We start from the raw sequence: 16692 nt of genomic DNA, 5'->3' as shown, positions 1-16692 counted from the left end.
AAAAATAAAATTATATCTCACTCTCCTAAGTTCCTGAATCATTTCCATAGCAATTTCTCTCCACCAGTATCTACAATGTAATAATTGAGTGTCTAGGAAAGACCTATAGGTAAGAAATTATATCAGTTTCTTAATTCATATACTGGTAAGTAAATCACATAGTCTTGCAGTTCACAGATTCATTTTATAGTTTAGGAGTAATGACATCCTGAACTTAGAGGGCATTCGACTCTACCTTTAACACAAGAGGTTGCGAACTCCATGAGATCAACAACTTCCTCACATTCTTACATAGGAATTCACCACCTAATATCCTTAGGCATGACATACAAATAATAACAGCTCCTTAAAGACTTGAAGGAAAAGCATCACTGCATGGATCACTAAGAATTGGTGATCAAAACCTTAATTGCTGATTTTCAAATTCCGCTAACTTTACCCCTATCAGGTCATCTTGGGAGAGCCTTACAGAGAAAGACAATGTGCTGCTCAAGATGAGAGAAGTGGATAAACAAGATTTGGGCTTATGTTAGTGCCTGCACCGTTGTCCCCTGCTCAATGACTCTGAACTGATTGATAGTTCTCGCAGAATCACAGAATCATATAGGTTAGAAAAGACCTTTAAGATAATTGAGTCCAACCGTAAATCTAACACTACCAAGACCACCACTACACCGTGTCCCTAAGTACCTCATCCAAACGTCTTTTAAATACTTCCAGGGATGGTACCTCAACCACTTCCCTGGGCAGCCTGTTCCAATGCCTGACAACCCTTTCAGTGAAGTAAAATTTCCTAATATCCAATCTAAACCTCCCCTGGCGCAACTTGAGGCCATTTCCTCTTGTCCTATCGCTTGTTACCTGGGAGAAGAGACCGACCCCCACCTCTCTACAACCTCCTTTCAGGTAGTTGTAGAGAGCAATAAGGTCTCCCCTCAGCCTCCTTTTCTCCAGGCTGAACAACCCCAGTTCCCTCAGCCGCTCCTCATCAGACTTGTGCTCCAGACCCTTCACCAGCTTCATTGCCCTTCTCTGGACACGCTCCAGCACCTCAATGTCTCTCCTGTAGTGAGGGGCCCAAAACTGAACACGGTATTTGAGGTGCGGCCTCATCAGTGCTGAGTACAGGGGCATGATCACTTCCCTAGGCCTGCTGGCCACACTATTTTTGATACAAGCCAGGATGCTATTGGCTTTCTTGGCCACCTGGGCACACTGCTGGCTCATATTCAGGCAGCTGTCAACCAACACCCCCAGGTCCTTTTGTGCCAGGCAGCTTTCCAGCCACTCTTCCCCAAGCCTGTAGTGCTGCATGGGGTTGTTGTGGCCCAAGTGCAGGACCCAGCACTTGGCCTTGTTGAACCCCATACAATTGGCCTTGGCCCATCGATCCAGCCTGCCCAGGTCCCTCTGCAGACCCTTCCTACCCTCAAGCAGATCAACACTCCTGCCCAGCTTGGTGTCATCTGCAAACTTACTGAGGGTGCACTCGATCCCTTCATCCAGATCATTGATAAAGATATTAAACAGGACTGGCCCCAACACAGAGCCCTGGGGGACACCACTTGTGACCGGCCGCCAACTGCATTTAACTCCATTCACCACCACTCTTTGAGCCTGGCCATCCAGCCAGTTCTTTACCCAGCAAAGAGTACACCTGTCCAAGCATGAGCAGCCAGTTTCTCCAGGAGAATGCTGTGGGAAACAGTGTCAAAGGCTTTACTGAAGTCTAGATAGACAACATCCACAGCCTTCTCCTCATCCGTTAGGCGGGTCACCTTGTCGTAGAAGGAGATTAGGTTGGTCAAGCAGGACCTGTCTTTCCTCAACCCATGCTGGCTGGGCTTGATACCAGCACACAATATAATGGGTTGTACGAAGGGAGTGATGATATTTAAATCCAGAGAGACGACAAGACCCAATTAACCAGATTAGAGTACTGACCATGTACTCCAATACAGGGGGCTTTCAAACTTTTGATTATTTACCAGCTCCTAAAAATTCAGTCCACTGTAGCATGACTTTAAGACTTCTGAAAATAGCTTTGCTTTTCTTACATACCTTTGTTGACCGAGCAAAGTAGTTCATGGACCCTGTACTAAGCAAAGTAATTCTGGGACCCCATGTCAGATGCCCACAGACCACCTGTCAGAATCCACTGCTTGCTTAAAAACCTAAATCAACCAATACAGCAATCCTTCTACAGAAACTCATTGGTTCAGATTTAAAAACTGGTTCTTAGTAAGTCTCATGCTTGTACCTGGAGATGCAGTCTTCTTTTGTTGACTTCACTTGGCATTGTGTGGCACTAGATCCAATAATAAAAATAAAACCGTTGTCTCTTAGAAAAAGGAAAGGTTGGAAACAAATTATTTCAAGTTGGAAAAGCCTATGAGCAACAAATTCTGTAAAAAAAACCCTTATAGCTGAATATTACATTTTTTTAGAAAAGTAAAAAAATTTTTCCACTTATTTCTGCTAACAGTTGCACATAATGAGGCACACCAACTGGTCAAAACTCCTCAGTTTTTCTTCATCTAACAGGCCAACTTAAAATCCAACAAGTTTACATTAAGAAAACCATAAGAGTAGAACTGCAGAAGGTGTCATATGGTCTGGACAAATTTACTAATTATTGGGTTTAATACATCCCCATTCTCCAGCTGGCCACTGTGCAGATGAGGTTTGTGGCATGTATCTTTTTATTCTCCAATATAAATTCATCAAGAATGACTGAAACTTAATAGTAAAACTTAGATGTTATCTCCCACAGAACTCCAAGACACCAGAAGTTTGAAACCATTTTCCTTGGTATGTGTGTGCATCAGATCCACAGACAGCGTTGGCATGCATCATGGGGCAAGGCTTGCATTTTACTACGTTAGCTGGTCCAGTCCAGTGCTTCTGGGCCAAGTTTCCTTTCTTTTGTCGAAGGCACATACTGTGAAAATACAGGGAGACTACATCTGTTTTGCTTGCACAGGAACAGGGAGAATGCAGCAGTGTTTCCAGATACCATCAGCCAGATGCAGGACTGTACATGGTAGCTCTGGACAGCCACGCTGCACAGCCTGCCCCAGAGCCACAAACACCTGCACTTCAATACAGGTCAGTTTCAGAGGACAGATGGACAGCTGCTTCTCTTCAGAGGTCAAGGTAATTTTTGACATATTTGAACTGAGGTTTTTCTTCTAGTGTCATGTCCTTTCCCTTCCATCTTGTGTGCCTCAGAGGCAGATGGCCATGGTGGTGACTCCTCTGATAATACCACATGTAAGTTCTCAGGACTGCACAGGAATTACCTGCCTGCTGGGTTTATTGGAAGTAATACGTCAAACTTTTATCTGTGTTCAAAACCTTACAGCCACATTGACTTCTTAGCCAGCTGGGCAACAGCTGGAGGACCTGGCTGGCTCAGGAGCAGGATGTGGGTAGAAATGCTACCATAGGAATTTACTGAAGCTCCCCTCCTATTCACAGCACACACACACTTGTCCCCTCTTCAAAAGATCATAGGTCTAAAGAAGCTCAATTGGACAAGAAGTTCAGGAAAAGGATTTTGTAAGCCATTATTTGACTCAAGATCAATCCATTTGCCCCCAAGGTAAAGGAATGCCTCGCTGATTTTTAGGGTATTTGGCCAGGTTTCTCTGGGCACAGGCAAGAAACATAGAGGTCTTGTGCTTTGAAACCTCTGCTTTTTAGCCCAATGCATATCTGATTTCAACTAAGAATTTCACTTTAGTTTAGTAGTCTCTTTCCAGAAGATATACTCTGTTTTCTCTCATGCTTGAGCAAGTAACAGGATGTGGCTTAGCAGATTGGAGATTCTGTACTTCTTCTAAGACTTTGCTACTGTTAAGATCTAAAGCTGCCCCTGCTGGGTTTTGCATGGACCATACAGTTTTTGCATAGTTTAGCACAATGGGTTTGCCATGTTAGCATGCAAATACTACCCCTGCAGTCTTCATGGCAGCCACATCTCATGAAACTAGATCCTGGCAAATACTTCATGATGAGTAAGGTATTTGCTGGATTTCACCTAAATCTCTTTGCCTAATATTTATGAACAAATTGTGGTTTCTTCTGTTGGTTCCAATGAACTACGAAAAGAGACCTGGTGGCCCTGCGTGCAACAATGTGCTTGCTGGAATATTCATGTAACACAGATGTACGAAACTACGGGCACAAGTGAAGCTTATTAAGAAAAAATCATAATATTGATTTTTTTTCTAAAACTACCTCAAGAAAGCCAGATGTAAATGCAAGCAAACTTGGCCTGGTATTTATAAATAACTGGTTGATGGAACGACATGTTATCAGAAGCATTAAGTACCAGGATGATGTTCTCATCTTACTGAAAAGTTTAAAACCCACTTTCTTTCCTTTGAAACTTTCCATATAATTAATCTCTGTGACTGTATACAACATCTTATCTTTTGTCTTTCATGTACATTTTTCCTTATTGCATCTTAGCCTATCTTTTTTGCTCCTTGATGTACAACAAAAAATACATTGTACTTTTTAAGAAACTGGTTGGAAATACTCTGATACTTTTATGAAACTATGTTAATTTATTATTTGTTATATTATTTATTTAAAGAGAAGATTCTTATCCCAAAGAAGTTACAAGTTGAGAAGAAAGCATAGATCTGTGTTAAATTCAAGCATAATCATATGCTCAATCTTAATTTCACCTTGTGAGCTGGAAACAAATTTATCCTCAAGTGTGAGTTTTAGATGATGGTGGCAATGAAAGTTTGGAGCCCTTCTACCCCTGATACTGATGCTTTCTGCTATTATAATGTAGCCACATTGGGATGATCAGTCAGCCCTGGGCCTGTTTTATAGGGTCTGCAATTGCATACAGCAAAGTCCTTTGGGATGCATAAACTTTCTTGTATGGGTATGGAATAAGAGATGTGGATGTACAAATGCCAGCCAGGTATGGCTGTGCTTTAGCCTGCTCCCTGCACTTCCTCTCGCAGCACCATGCAGAGGTGGCCACTGCCCGCAGCCATGTGAAGAGGAGCGGGGCTTCCTGGTGAAATTCAAAAACACTTTCCTGCAGGACAGGGCTGGAGGCAGCTCATGCTTCCCAGGCTCCTGGGGTGCCAGTGTCGGCCACAGCCTTACCTCACCTGAGGAAGCAGGTGCCTGGCATGTCTTGCTCATGGACACGTGCAGGAGCACCAGGTCCTGCCAGAGCTGTTATCTCCAGGTATTTTGGGGCACTCTCAGGAAAATCTCAATCAAGAAATAGATGTTAAATGTCTGCAAAGTAACCTATATGGAAATGCCTTCTTTTCTAATCAGGCTCTTTTAACGTGCTGTTAACCATTACGACGGGGCAAGCATGTTCAGCAGTTAACCGCACAGAATTGGCAGGTCCAGTAGAAGGCTGACCACAAATACTCAGAAAAATAAAGAGGGTAGACTTTGATCTAGTTCTGTTCTTCCTGAAGCCAGTGATGCATGTTACTGTAGGCAATCACAGCAATAGCAGTAGGTTGATAAAACATTTTTTAAAATTCCACTTCCACTTTTTAAATGACCAAACGGTCAAAAGGCTAGAGCAGAGGTACACCTAGGAGAAAAATGTTAGGAGAAAACTCCAAGACAAATGAATATTTATTGCAAAGCCTTAAACAGTTTGGCTGCATCAGTGCTCTTTCTTACTAGCCCAGCCCATGGCCAGTGTATTACGTACCCTGCTTCTTCTGCCTCATTTGGGAAGTAAGGCTCTGTTCGTGATCATTCTGAGTCCCGTAGTAAAGGAAATAAAAACCAGGTGTGCATGGACAGATATGCAGGTGAATAAGAATGAGTATGTGGATTTAGCCTTCTTTTATTGTCTGGCAAAATATATATGTGATGAGGATACAATTAATTTAAGCTACTGGTTGGCTCATCTGTAAGACAACGTGCTGACAGGGAGCACAGTGAGAGCTCTTGTGGTCTGCTCCGGATTTCTATATGCCAGATGCAGCGGGGCCAGCCTGAACGGCAGCCTCTGACTACTGTGTCCTGTGTGTGGAATCATGCAGCATGATCATGAAAGTATTCAATTATCAAATATAAAGCAGAGCAAAAACCTGTCAAACAAAAATCCCCACCAAATTTATATGCAGCTTTTATTTGTGGTTAAAATACTGTATAAATAAGAGCTAGGCATTTAAAATCAACATTCCTATATCTGCCATAACTTAGACCTTGTGGGTATCTATAAGGCCTTTTGTGCTGAATGCAGTATTAATTTAAGGTCATATGTCCATATATATTCCCACATCAAAAGAAAAAGAAGTAGCATATGTAGTTCTAAATTGAAGATACAGGAAAAAAAATGTTGTAACTACCTCAAAGAGAAACATCACAAGTGGAAGAACACTGCAATAATGTTATACCCAAAGAACTGCAAATAAATTCTGAAAGAAACCCATTAAAAAATCCAGTAAACTTGTCTGTCCGTTGCTTTAGCATTATTACTTAAAGCACACAGTATTTGTGTTTCCAGATTTGATAAAGTTGATTTTAAACACATTAAGTTTCATTTAAAATTTATTTTCTCCTTGTGATGTGAAACACTCATAGCTCATGAGGCTATTAAATAAGTAATATTGCATTTGTTGTTAATTTACATATGCCGAGTGTAGTGAAATAGGAAAGAAAGATGCTGAGTCTTTTCAGCTATTTTGTGTGAGACTTGGCAAATGCATGTTGAATTCTGACTTTTCTGTACTGCACAACCCAGCACCTGCTACTATTTGTGAGGTATCTATCTGGCTTGTTCTTTCTGTCTTTAACACAAAGGTAGTGATACAAAGGCAAGCACAAGTGTGTCTTGCTGTCTCTTCTGCTGTGCCCACAAAATCCTATATTGACATCTACGTATAGTCATTTGGGTCCAAATGGAGATTTAGTTGGGTCATTGCTCTGTTTGTAAATGCCACAGATTCACATGAATATAAAAAAGGGCTTGACGTGTTTAGTTCTCCTTCTTTTGAAATAGTCTTTTATTATGTTCTTAAAAATTACTCAAAACTGTTTATCTCCTAATCTATACACTGTGTGATTAGGACTTCTGTAAAAAGAGAAAAATGTGTGAAATTCAGACTGTTCTGTAGACAACAGCCCTGAGACACCATCGGTGCTACGAGCCAGAGAGCAAATGTAAGGAAAGGAGAGACAGTGCTAACGGCTTGGGCTTGTTCCTGCTTTTAACTGATGGCAGTATGGATGAATAAAGTTTTTCTCCAGGGCATATACTAACTGCATGCAACAAATACACATTGATGTCTACCCCCCATCAGCTTACCAATGTTACCGGCTTGTAAAAACACAACAATTATTAGCCTATTTAGAAATATCCTCATGGTAATTTCATTTCACTTATTATGCCTAATGGATAGCTAGATATTTGCATGAAGTGTGTGTGGCTTTTTGCCTGAATTGTTAATCGAGTGATTAAGTGGTAAGTGAAAGTAGTGCATCCAGACAACATTAATGCTGTTGCAGTCCTGGGTGCCTCCTGAACCAGTCACAGCAAATTATCTGTTTTAAAGATACTTCTCTCTTAAGCTACTCATCTGCAAATCAAAGCAGGATTGGTATAGGCAATCTATCATGCTAAGTCACCTTTCTTTCCCACTGGCTTTTATACCGGTCTGACTACAACAGTTGGTTTCTTTTGTAGAAGTGGGTATGATGATGCCGCCTGACCACAGATGTAGCTGAAACCTACAGCCAGAAGGGCTGCTTTGCAAAATGTGCTCAGGACTGAAAAGTATGTAGTAAGCTTGAACTTCAACTTGCACAAAACTGTTCAGTGACACTTTATTACTTCGTTAGTTCTTTTCTATTGGTGCTGACCACAGGGTGTAGAAACATCTGCCTGCAGCTGCAACCCCCCATTCTTCCGGGGCCTTAACTTACAAATAGTTATGGCTGAATTGAACTGTCTGAGCCCTGGTCCAGCCTGTCTATAGGTGCGTTTAACTTTTGGCACCTGTGTTAAATAGCACTCTCACGCGTGTGGTCACTTATACTCATGCGTTTTACCAACCACCCTGAGTTAGTGACCAACCCCACTGCAAGGCAGTGCAAAGGTGGATGGACCATGAGGCGAGGCACTGTCCTGTGCCTCAGTGTACAGCTGGCCACCCAAAAAGCTGTGGGTCCCCCAGCTGGGAGGGGAGCGTGGCCTTCTTACCACCCTCGGGCTGCAGCCCTCCTCGAGGCCCAGCCTGGCTCCCGCTGCCAGGCTTTCTCCTTCCTGGGGCTGCGTGAAACATCCTTTTCCTGAGCCTGAGGGACCAGACCCCACGGGCGGGTAAAAGGACCCTCGGCTCACGGCTGAACGCCCTGAGAGGGGCAGGTAGGGGCACCCGTTGCGCTGAGGAGGGGGCCGTCGAGCTGGGGGGAGTGTTGGGCAGCTGTTGGGCTGAGGAGAGGGAGCCGTTGGGTGGCCGTTGGGCTGAGGAAGGGGGGCCGTTGGGCGGCCGTTGGGCTGAGGAGGGGGGGCCGTTGGGCGGCCGTTAGGCTGGGGGGGGCTGTTGGGTGGCCGTTGGGCTGAGGAGGGGGGGCCGTTGGGTGGCCGTTGGGCTGAGGAGGGGGCCGGCGCCGAGAGCCGTGCGAGGGGAGCGGGCCCTCCCCGGCGGGCGCCGAGCGGGCGGGAGGGCGGGAGAGAGGGAGGGAAGGAGCGGGAGAGCCGGGAGAGCGGAGCAGGAGCTGCCTCAAATGCTTGAAATAATTCCGCTTCCGTTCAGAGCCGGGAGCAGCCTCCCACGGCACCGGGGCCTCGGACCCGTCTCCTCCGTCTCCGAGTGCCAGCGGCTGCTGGGCCATCATGGCAACCTCTCCCCAGAAGTCCCCTTCTTCCCCCAAGTCCCCGACCCCTAAATCTCCCCCGTCCAGAAAGAAAGATGACTCCTTCCTGGGCAAGCTCGGCGGCACGCTGGCGAGGAGGAAAAAAGCCAAAGAAGGTAAAAATTACAGGTTTGCACGTTTCCTGGGAGTTACCTTAAAATGGGGGGGGGGAGGAGGAGGAGACAGGGGGAGAGGAAAAGACTCTGGGGAGCGGGAGGAAGGGGCTGACTGGGGAAGGACGTGCAGGGTGGGGTGGGCAGGCGAGCAGCGAGGGAGGAGCGCGCTGCCTTGTCCCCGCGGCTTCGCCGGGACCGGGTGGGGGGCGCGGCGCCTCTCCCCGGTGCCAGCGCGTCACGGCGGGAAAACGCGGGAGTGCGGGCGGGCACCCGCCGGGAGACACCCCACTCAGCCTCGCTGCCGCCGCTAACGGCCCCCGCACCGGGGCGGGCTGTGCGCTGCGGCCGAGGCGGGCCCGCCGCACCGCGGGCCGGGCGGCGGCGGCAGGGGGGAAGCGGCGAAGCTCGGGTCGGGTGCCCCCCGTGTGGGGGCAGTGCTCGTACGGCGGGACGCGGTCAGAGAGGGGCAGGACAGGAAGGACTGGGGTGCCCGGGCTGGAGAAGGGGAGTGTTTACTCGCAGTAGGTGAAACGCTCTGGCGGGCGAGGGCCGCGGCGGCCTGCGGGCCCGCCAGGCGTGCGGGCCTTCGGGCTGGCAGCCTGGCAGCTCCGCGCAGCTAGGGAGGGCCTGGGGCTTGTCCAGGTTGCGGGCGCGTCACGCCTCGGCTGCGCCTCGCAGCCCGTCAGGCGTACTTGCCTTTTAAGTTGTGCAAAAACCGAAAAATTTGATGCTCAAATCTACTTTGACTCGTAACGTTTTGCTTTATATTGGTGTACAGCATGGTCGATACACATTGCTCTGAGAAACCAGTGTAATGCACACAACTGATTTAATGTTTGTAATAGTAATCGTTCCTCAAACGCTTAAAACTTAACCTAATTATTCTTGTACTAAGCAGAAAACCTTTGCCTCATGACAGTGGACCTTGGAAGAACACGGAGCATGTACAACAGTCTGATTCTTTGTCCATACATGTGGATTAATATCCACCCCCTACTGAATCAGCCTATTTAAAATCCCATGAGACAGAGAATTGGAATCTAACCTCACTCACCCATCATTTTCACAACTGATGTTAATTTAAATACGATGCAACTAGAGCCAAAGTAACAGTCACTTCAAAACAGTTTTTCAGTCAATGTTCCTTGCTTGCAAGTGTGAAGAAGGGTATTATGCTCAGCAGACCCTTGCTTCTGATGTATACATGGGTAATGAAACCAGGCACAGTATGCACAGTATGTCAGAGTAGCACCAGTGCTGCGGACAAGGATGATACAACTTTGGCAAGTACAGCCGCTCACTCTGTAACTATCATGTAATCTTCCTGAGATGCACGATCTTGATTTTCAATTAAAACGTGTATTGCATGATTGTGCTCACATTAGCTGTTTTTTTCTGGTCCTTGCAGATGGCCCAGAAGTTGATGAAATAGTAAATAATGGCAAACTTTATTAGTTACCCAGTTTGTTATATTATTCTGTTAGGGTATTCATGAATATTAGCAGCATTGAACTAGCAACAATTTTCTGTGATGAGTCTATATTGTAGGTATGTTTAGAGATCTTCAGTTTAGCCTATTTGTAGTAGATTTAGTATGTCCAGTATTATTATTATTAAACAGTGCTGTTTTCCTCAGTGACAGATACTGTTAAGTCACAAATCTCCAGCAAACTGTTAGAGGCAGCAGTTAGTTTTATCCACAATCTTGTAATCTTACAAAAAGATGATGTATTCTGTGAAATCGTATTTCTTCTCATTACTTCTATGTCTGTATCAAATTTATTGACTAAAACCTGCACCTGCCATTTCATTATCTCATCGTATTGATATTTACCCTTTTGAAATCTTGGAACAACATTAGTGTTGTACTTGTCCTTTGTGTTTCCAAATTTTCTAAAGTCTATTTAAAAATAACAGTGGTTTGGAGAAAATTTTTTTAACTTTGTTGAGAAGTTTGTTATTTGCTGATGGAAGAAAAAGTAGTTTATTAAATTCACCTTGACATCCTTCTTACTTCTGCATGTACTTATCATATTTCTTTAGTGGAAGCACATATCATGGTGAGATTGAGACTATGCTATCTTCCTTTTTTGTTTGTTTGTTTCTAGCAGATTCAGATGCCTTCAAAGCTGGTAAATCCTTACTGTGAAGCCTGTCCTCTTCATGCTTCCTGATCTTTCCTCCACTAGAAATAAATGCGGGTTTGCAAACTGTTAATGAGTCACGTTGTTTCTTGCAGGCTGTGACACATATGGGTTCCATCTTCAGTTGTGCTGCCACAGTTTGTAGGGCTCCAGGTGTATTTGAAGTCTAGCTAGGAACTTCATATAGGAGGTCAGATTGCTTGTTAATCTAGGCTCTGTTCTTTGATTTTTTCCTACTTTAAGCGACCTGTCTGCTGGCAGGTTTCCTATAGGGACAGGTCTCAGTCATAGGAGTGCACGTGGTTATTCAACTGTTAACACACATAATGTATTAGAAAATGTTCAAGTATAGGTCATAGGCATTGGAAAATAAATGTTTTGTCTACTGGCCATGTTTAGACCTTCATCTCTTGTAAACGAGAATGAAGTACTCTTGGATGTCACCTTTACTCTTTCTTCATATTTTCTGTAGAACATCAGGATCTATTCTCTAATTCAGTTTGTTAGTCTGATACAGATTTCTACCCCATTTTGTTGTGAATGTTGATCTCTAATCGTGTAAGGTCTCTAAATACAATGAACTGTTAGTAACTCTTTAGAAATAATGCTGTGGGTTTTTTTCTGTATAGGATATTAATTTCCCCTTTTACCTACTTAGTCTTGCGCTTTTGTGATTTTAATATTCCAGTAGAGTAAATCCACATTCTGGATTTCACTTATGTCAGTATTTCTTCATGAGTCAACAATTCTTGTTATTCCAATTTATTGTTATCTTTAACATATGGGCAGTAGAATAAAGTGTTCTTCTTTTACGTGAATGTAGACTATGCAGAAGATGCCTCTGTCATCCCAGTCTCCTGATCAACTGGGTTATAGACCTGGCTAGAACTACTATGGCTTTTTTTCCAACCTGCGCACCCTCAGGGGCTACCAGGGAGCTGCTGCACACACACCTCTGTTTTGTTCCTCTGCTGCATGCCCCTCTGTTTGTGTTAAGCCAGACCATGCTCAGGGTGCACACCTGGAATCAAAAGCTCAGGACCGTGCCCAGGTCTTAGAGCTTAGCACTAGGTCAAGAAAGTCAGTGGGGCTTGGTGTGCTTATGATAAATAAGGGGCAACTGAAAATTTCTCTTTCAGTTGGTGTAAGTTCTGCTGTTTCATAGAGGACAGAACCTTACTGGTTTACTTCAGTATTTTACCACAAGGGCTAAGAATTAGTGTTTCTAAATAATGTAAAAATGTTTTATCTGTTGTAGGGAGTATACTAATTCCATTTTAGTACTCTGTTATATATGTAGTTAACTGTTGTAGGTGATATATGATTATATGTATATGGTTTTTATATTTATGCCATCAACAGGCATTTTGATCATTGTCAAAATGATATTTTTATATATTGCAACAATAGAGCCAGTGCCAAAATGCTCCACCAAAGGAAAATCCATTAGGATCTGAAGTGACATTATGGTGAAGAATAATGCAGATTATTTATAAAGAGGGTAAAGTCTATGTAGTTTTAGATGTAGCAACAGTAGTTTGTAATACAATATAAAATGGATTTTCTGTAATAACATTGATTTCTATGTATGAATGCATATAAAAATATATAGCAAGCCTTTCCTTATGAACTTTGAAGTTCTTGGCAATGGTAAATATTCCACCCATGTTAGAGATGAGAATATTCTAGACAAGTGAAATGAATTCTCTAATATTACAGTATAAGTTGTTGACCAAAAGAGAGAGTAACCCGACATACTGTTACTTGAGGTATCATAAGTGATGTAAGCAGGGATTAGTCATACTGTAAGACATATGTTAATCTGGATAATACATTGTCATAAAATATTAGAGAATATTTCATAAGATCTGAAATTTGGAGCTCAATTTGCTTATGTCATCATCTGTCACATAGGATCTTAGCCTGGTTTTCGTTTACAGTATCTCATCGCTATTGGTATAATTCAAGGATGAGAACATTGTACTTTAGTCTTTCCTGTGAGAGCATGAGCAGCCGCATCTTTAAATGGTGTATAAATTCTGTTAAGGTAACAAAAATTACAAATGGTTAAATATGTTTCAAATTAATTACAATTAGCTTTTTATCTAATGAGAAAATTGTGAGGTAATACTAGAGTATTTGATGACCTGTTTACGACTGACCTGTCATATGCAAAAATTATTTGTAGTTTATAATAAGATTCCATCCCTTTTATTCCTGAAAAGCATTCAAAGACTTAGCCACCCCGTATATGCTACTAGAAGATTCCAGTCCTTATCTAGCAGGAGTTAAGATGCATGGTGGAGCTCATTGTATTAGCAAAAACCAACCACAAATTAAAATTTTTTGTAAGCTCCTTATAGTAGTCTGTATTGTGTACTAAACATATCTTTATACAAGTGCAAGGAGAGAACAGAATGGCCTCTTTTTTAAGATGTAGGGGTGTGTGTTGTGTTATCTTATGAATTTTTCATGGTGGGTTCAGTAAGGTCATGTGTGATTGTCCTCCTTGAATTTTCCTGGCCTGGCAATTATAGACAGAAATTTCACTCCTCCTAATAGCTTACCTTAGTGGAGAATCTTAAGAATTGGCCCCTGACATGCTAATAAATCTGTGACATTTGGGAACGGAGAGCAAAGTTCAGAATTGCTTAAATTGCCTAGGAGCAGATGGGAAACAGGCAGCTTGGACCCATGAATTTGGTAGAGAGCAATTGCTGCTCATTGTATGGGCTCAGTTGATTTTCCAATTGATATGACATCAATTTCAGTAATTTGACTGCTCTTCTGCCTAGTTTATTTGGTGTTGATTGGCAGGAGAAGGAATGAATTTTCTTCTAGCTTCCACTTAATGATAGTTCTTATTTTTCTTTTGTATGTCTTGTTTTGATTTCATTTTAGTATTTGAGGTCACAGTAGGCCATATTCTCTATATAGGAAAGAGTATGTTAACAGTGTAAAATATTGTAGATTCTGCTATTTCTTGATAATAACCTTCAATTTCTTAATCTTTACTTTGTTGCCGTCATGCATTTAACAGAGTAATATGAAATTAGAACAAATTAAAAATACAAATTAAGAATAAGTGCAGAGTGGTGAGAGCTTTTCAGGTGTTTTAAGTAAAATGTTTATCTTTCCGGAATCCATTATTAAAATACCTTGTTGTGTGAGAGGTCATGCCTTGGTCTGAGTATGGGCATTTTACTATGAAATAACTGTATTTCTTAGTACACGAGAAGTATTCTGCTGAATTTTAAGTGACATGTTTGAATTATTTTCTTTGGACCTGCTTCTGCAACTTCTTTTTGAGTAGAGTAATGCACTACTGGTGCAAAGGACTATTTTTTTTTATATCAGTAGACTTTTGTTTTGCTTGTCTGTTTCTCATGTGAGAGATTCTAGACTAGCTTAAATGCTTTGCCGGCTTTTTCTTTTCTACTGCTCTCACCTGATGCTGTATTTAAAATGCAGATGAAGCTGAATGAAGAACTGACATACGTCCTACCATCGTATTTGCTAATATGTAGTGCAAACAATGAAAATGGGCCACTGAATGCTAATTTCATACTGGTGCTCTGAAGATGGCATATAGTGTTTTCTATGAAAAGGAAATGGCATGGGGAAGGCTTTATCGTCACTTTTATATCAGTACATTTGAATTTCTATCTTTTACTGCAGCGTATCAGTACATCTACCTGTCGTGGTTTAGCCCCAGCTGGGAACTAAGCACCACGCAGCCGCTCGCTCACTCCCCCCTGGTGGGATGGGGGAGAGAATCAGAAGAGTAAAAGTGAGAAAACTCGTGGGTTGCAATAAAGACAGTTTAATAGGGAAAGCAAAAGCCACACACGCAAGCAAAACAAGGAATTCATTCACTCCTTCCCATGGGCAGGCAGGTGTTCAGCCATCTCCAGGAAAGCAGGGCTCCATCACGCGTAATGGTTACTTGGGAAGACAAACACCATCATTCCAAATGTTCCCTCTTCCTTCTTCTTCCCCAGCTTTATATGCTGAGCATGACGTCATGTGGTATGGAATATCCCTTTGGTCAGCTGGGGTCAGCTGTCCCGGCTGCGTCCCCTCCCAACTTCTTCTGCACTTGGCAGAGCATGGGAAGCTGAAAAGTCCTTGAGTAGTGCAGCAACAACTAAAACATCTCTGTATTATCAACACTGTTTTCAGCACAAATCCAAAACATAGCCCCACACCAGCCACTATAAAGAAAATTAACTCAATCTCAGCTGAAACCAGGACACTACCCTAGGTCTTCTTGTGCCATCGGAATAGCTGAACAGCTGTTTTTGATGTCTGACATAATGCACTTTACCTCCAACCTTAGTGCATAGCAACTGAAATGTGCTTATAATCTTTCCTCTATATACTGTGTTATGTATTCCCATGTCCCTGGTGTGATGCTACAGGCGCATCATAGGCAGCTGCGTAGCTGATGCTGGACAAAACCTATTAGTACTGCCCCACTGAAATAATTATTGCCTTGGAGCAAGTTCTGTTAAGTAGATAAAATACTTCTGTTCAGTGGAAGGAATGTGGAAAGTGAGAAGAAAAATAGAGGGAAGACTCCCCTGCTTCGTTTGTTGTAGTTTCATTGCTGGGAGCCTTCTGAGCACATCTACAGCTTATGAAAGGAAGACAAACTACTCAAGAGGAGACCATTGGGTTTTTAGTTCCATCCTTTGAATCCAGATTGTCAGGGGATATCTGGGGAGGCCTCTGTTCTGACCGTTGAAGGGATTGCTCTGTAGAAAGAAAGATAATTGCCTCTGAAACACTTCTGTCAGCGTAGACAGAATACCCAACTGTTGCTTATGCTGGGATGGCAGTAGCCCTCCAGATGCGACTCTCGGGCATATATGTAAATGACAGCTCCAACATGCTTGAAGCTGTTTGTCATCTGTCAGGCTGTGCTGCGCTGGGTTTGTGTGGGTGAAAGAGTAACTGCTGTAGCCTTTGATAGCTTTTGGGTCTGCCTCTCTCTTGCCTTCCTGCCTCTGCCTCCTTTTTCCACAAGTGCTGCTCTCTGCAATAAAAAGAAACTAATCAGCACTGTTAGCGGTTATCTGTAAGAAACTGTTAAGCATTATTATTATTTATATGTGGCTAAATCGAGGGCCAGGTCCTATTATGTTAGGCACTGTACTTTCACAAACAGTGCGAAGAGCCCCTGCATGCAATAATTTGCAACCTAGAGCTCTTTATCTGTGTATCTTGCATATTTTTGTGGCTTTTTGCCTCCTGTAATCTGCATTTTAACATTACTTCTGGCATTTCAGTTTTTCTAGGACTCGTGATCTCATTGGGAATTTTATCTAATGCATTTTCTCTTTGTTTTTGGTTTCAAGAGACTTTTTTTTTCCTTTTTCCTTTTTTTTTTTTTAATAGGCTTTGACTCTGGTTGGTTCAGAGAAAAATATGGAAATATTACATATGAATGTGTTTCTGAATCTCAGAAGTCACAGATAATCCCACACTTATTCTAAAAATGTCGTTGTTTTAACCAAATATTCATGTAGGGCCCAGTCCCATTATGCTTGGTCCATGTGTTTCAT

General features: G+C 42.8%; 1 protein-coding gene across 1 annotated transcript in view; it reads left to right on the top strand.

The window, feature by feature from the left end:
- Positions 1-8711: 8711 nt before the first annotated feature.
- The window catches only part of PARVA (parvin alpha), a 67789-nt gene continuing 59808 nt past the window's right edge, over positions 8712-16692 (top strand). Inside the window, exon 1 of the mRNA XM_072864405.1 lies at positions 8712-8981. Coding sequence (XP_072720506.1) covers positions 8846-8981 — 136 coding nt within the window. The 5' untranslated portion in view covers positions 8712-8845. The remainder of the gene's footprint in view (positions 8982-16692) is intronic.

This window comes from Ciconia boyciana, chromosome 6 (assembly GCF_034638445.1).
Source record: "Ciconia boyciana chromosome 6, ASM3463844v1, whole genome shotgun sequence".
Lineage (NCBI taxonomy): Eukaryota > Metazoa > Chordata > Aves > Ciconiiformes > Ciconiidae > Ciconia > Ciconia boyciana.
Note: the sequence above shows the minus strand (reverse complement) of the source record. Positions and strands in the feature narration are given on the sequence as shown.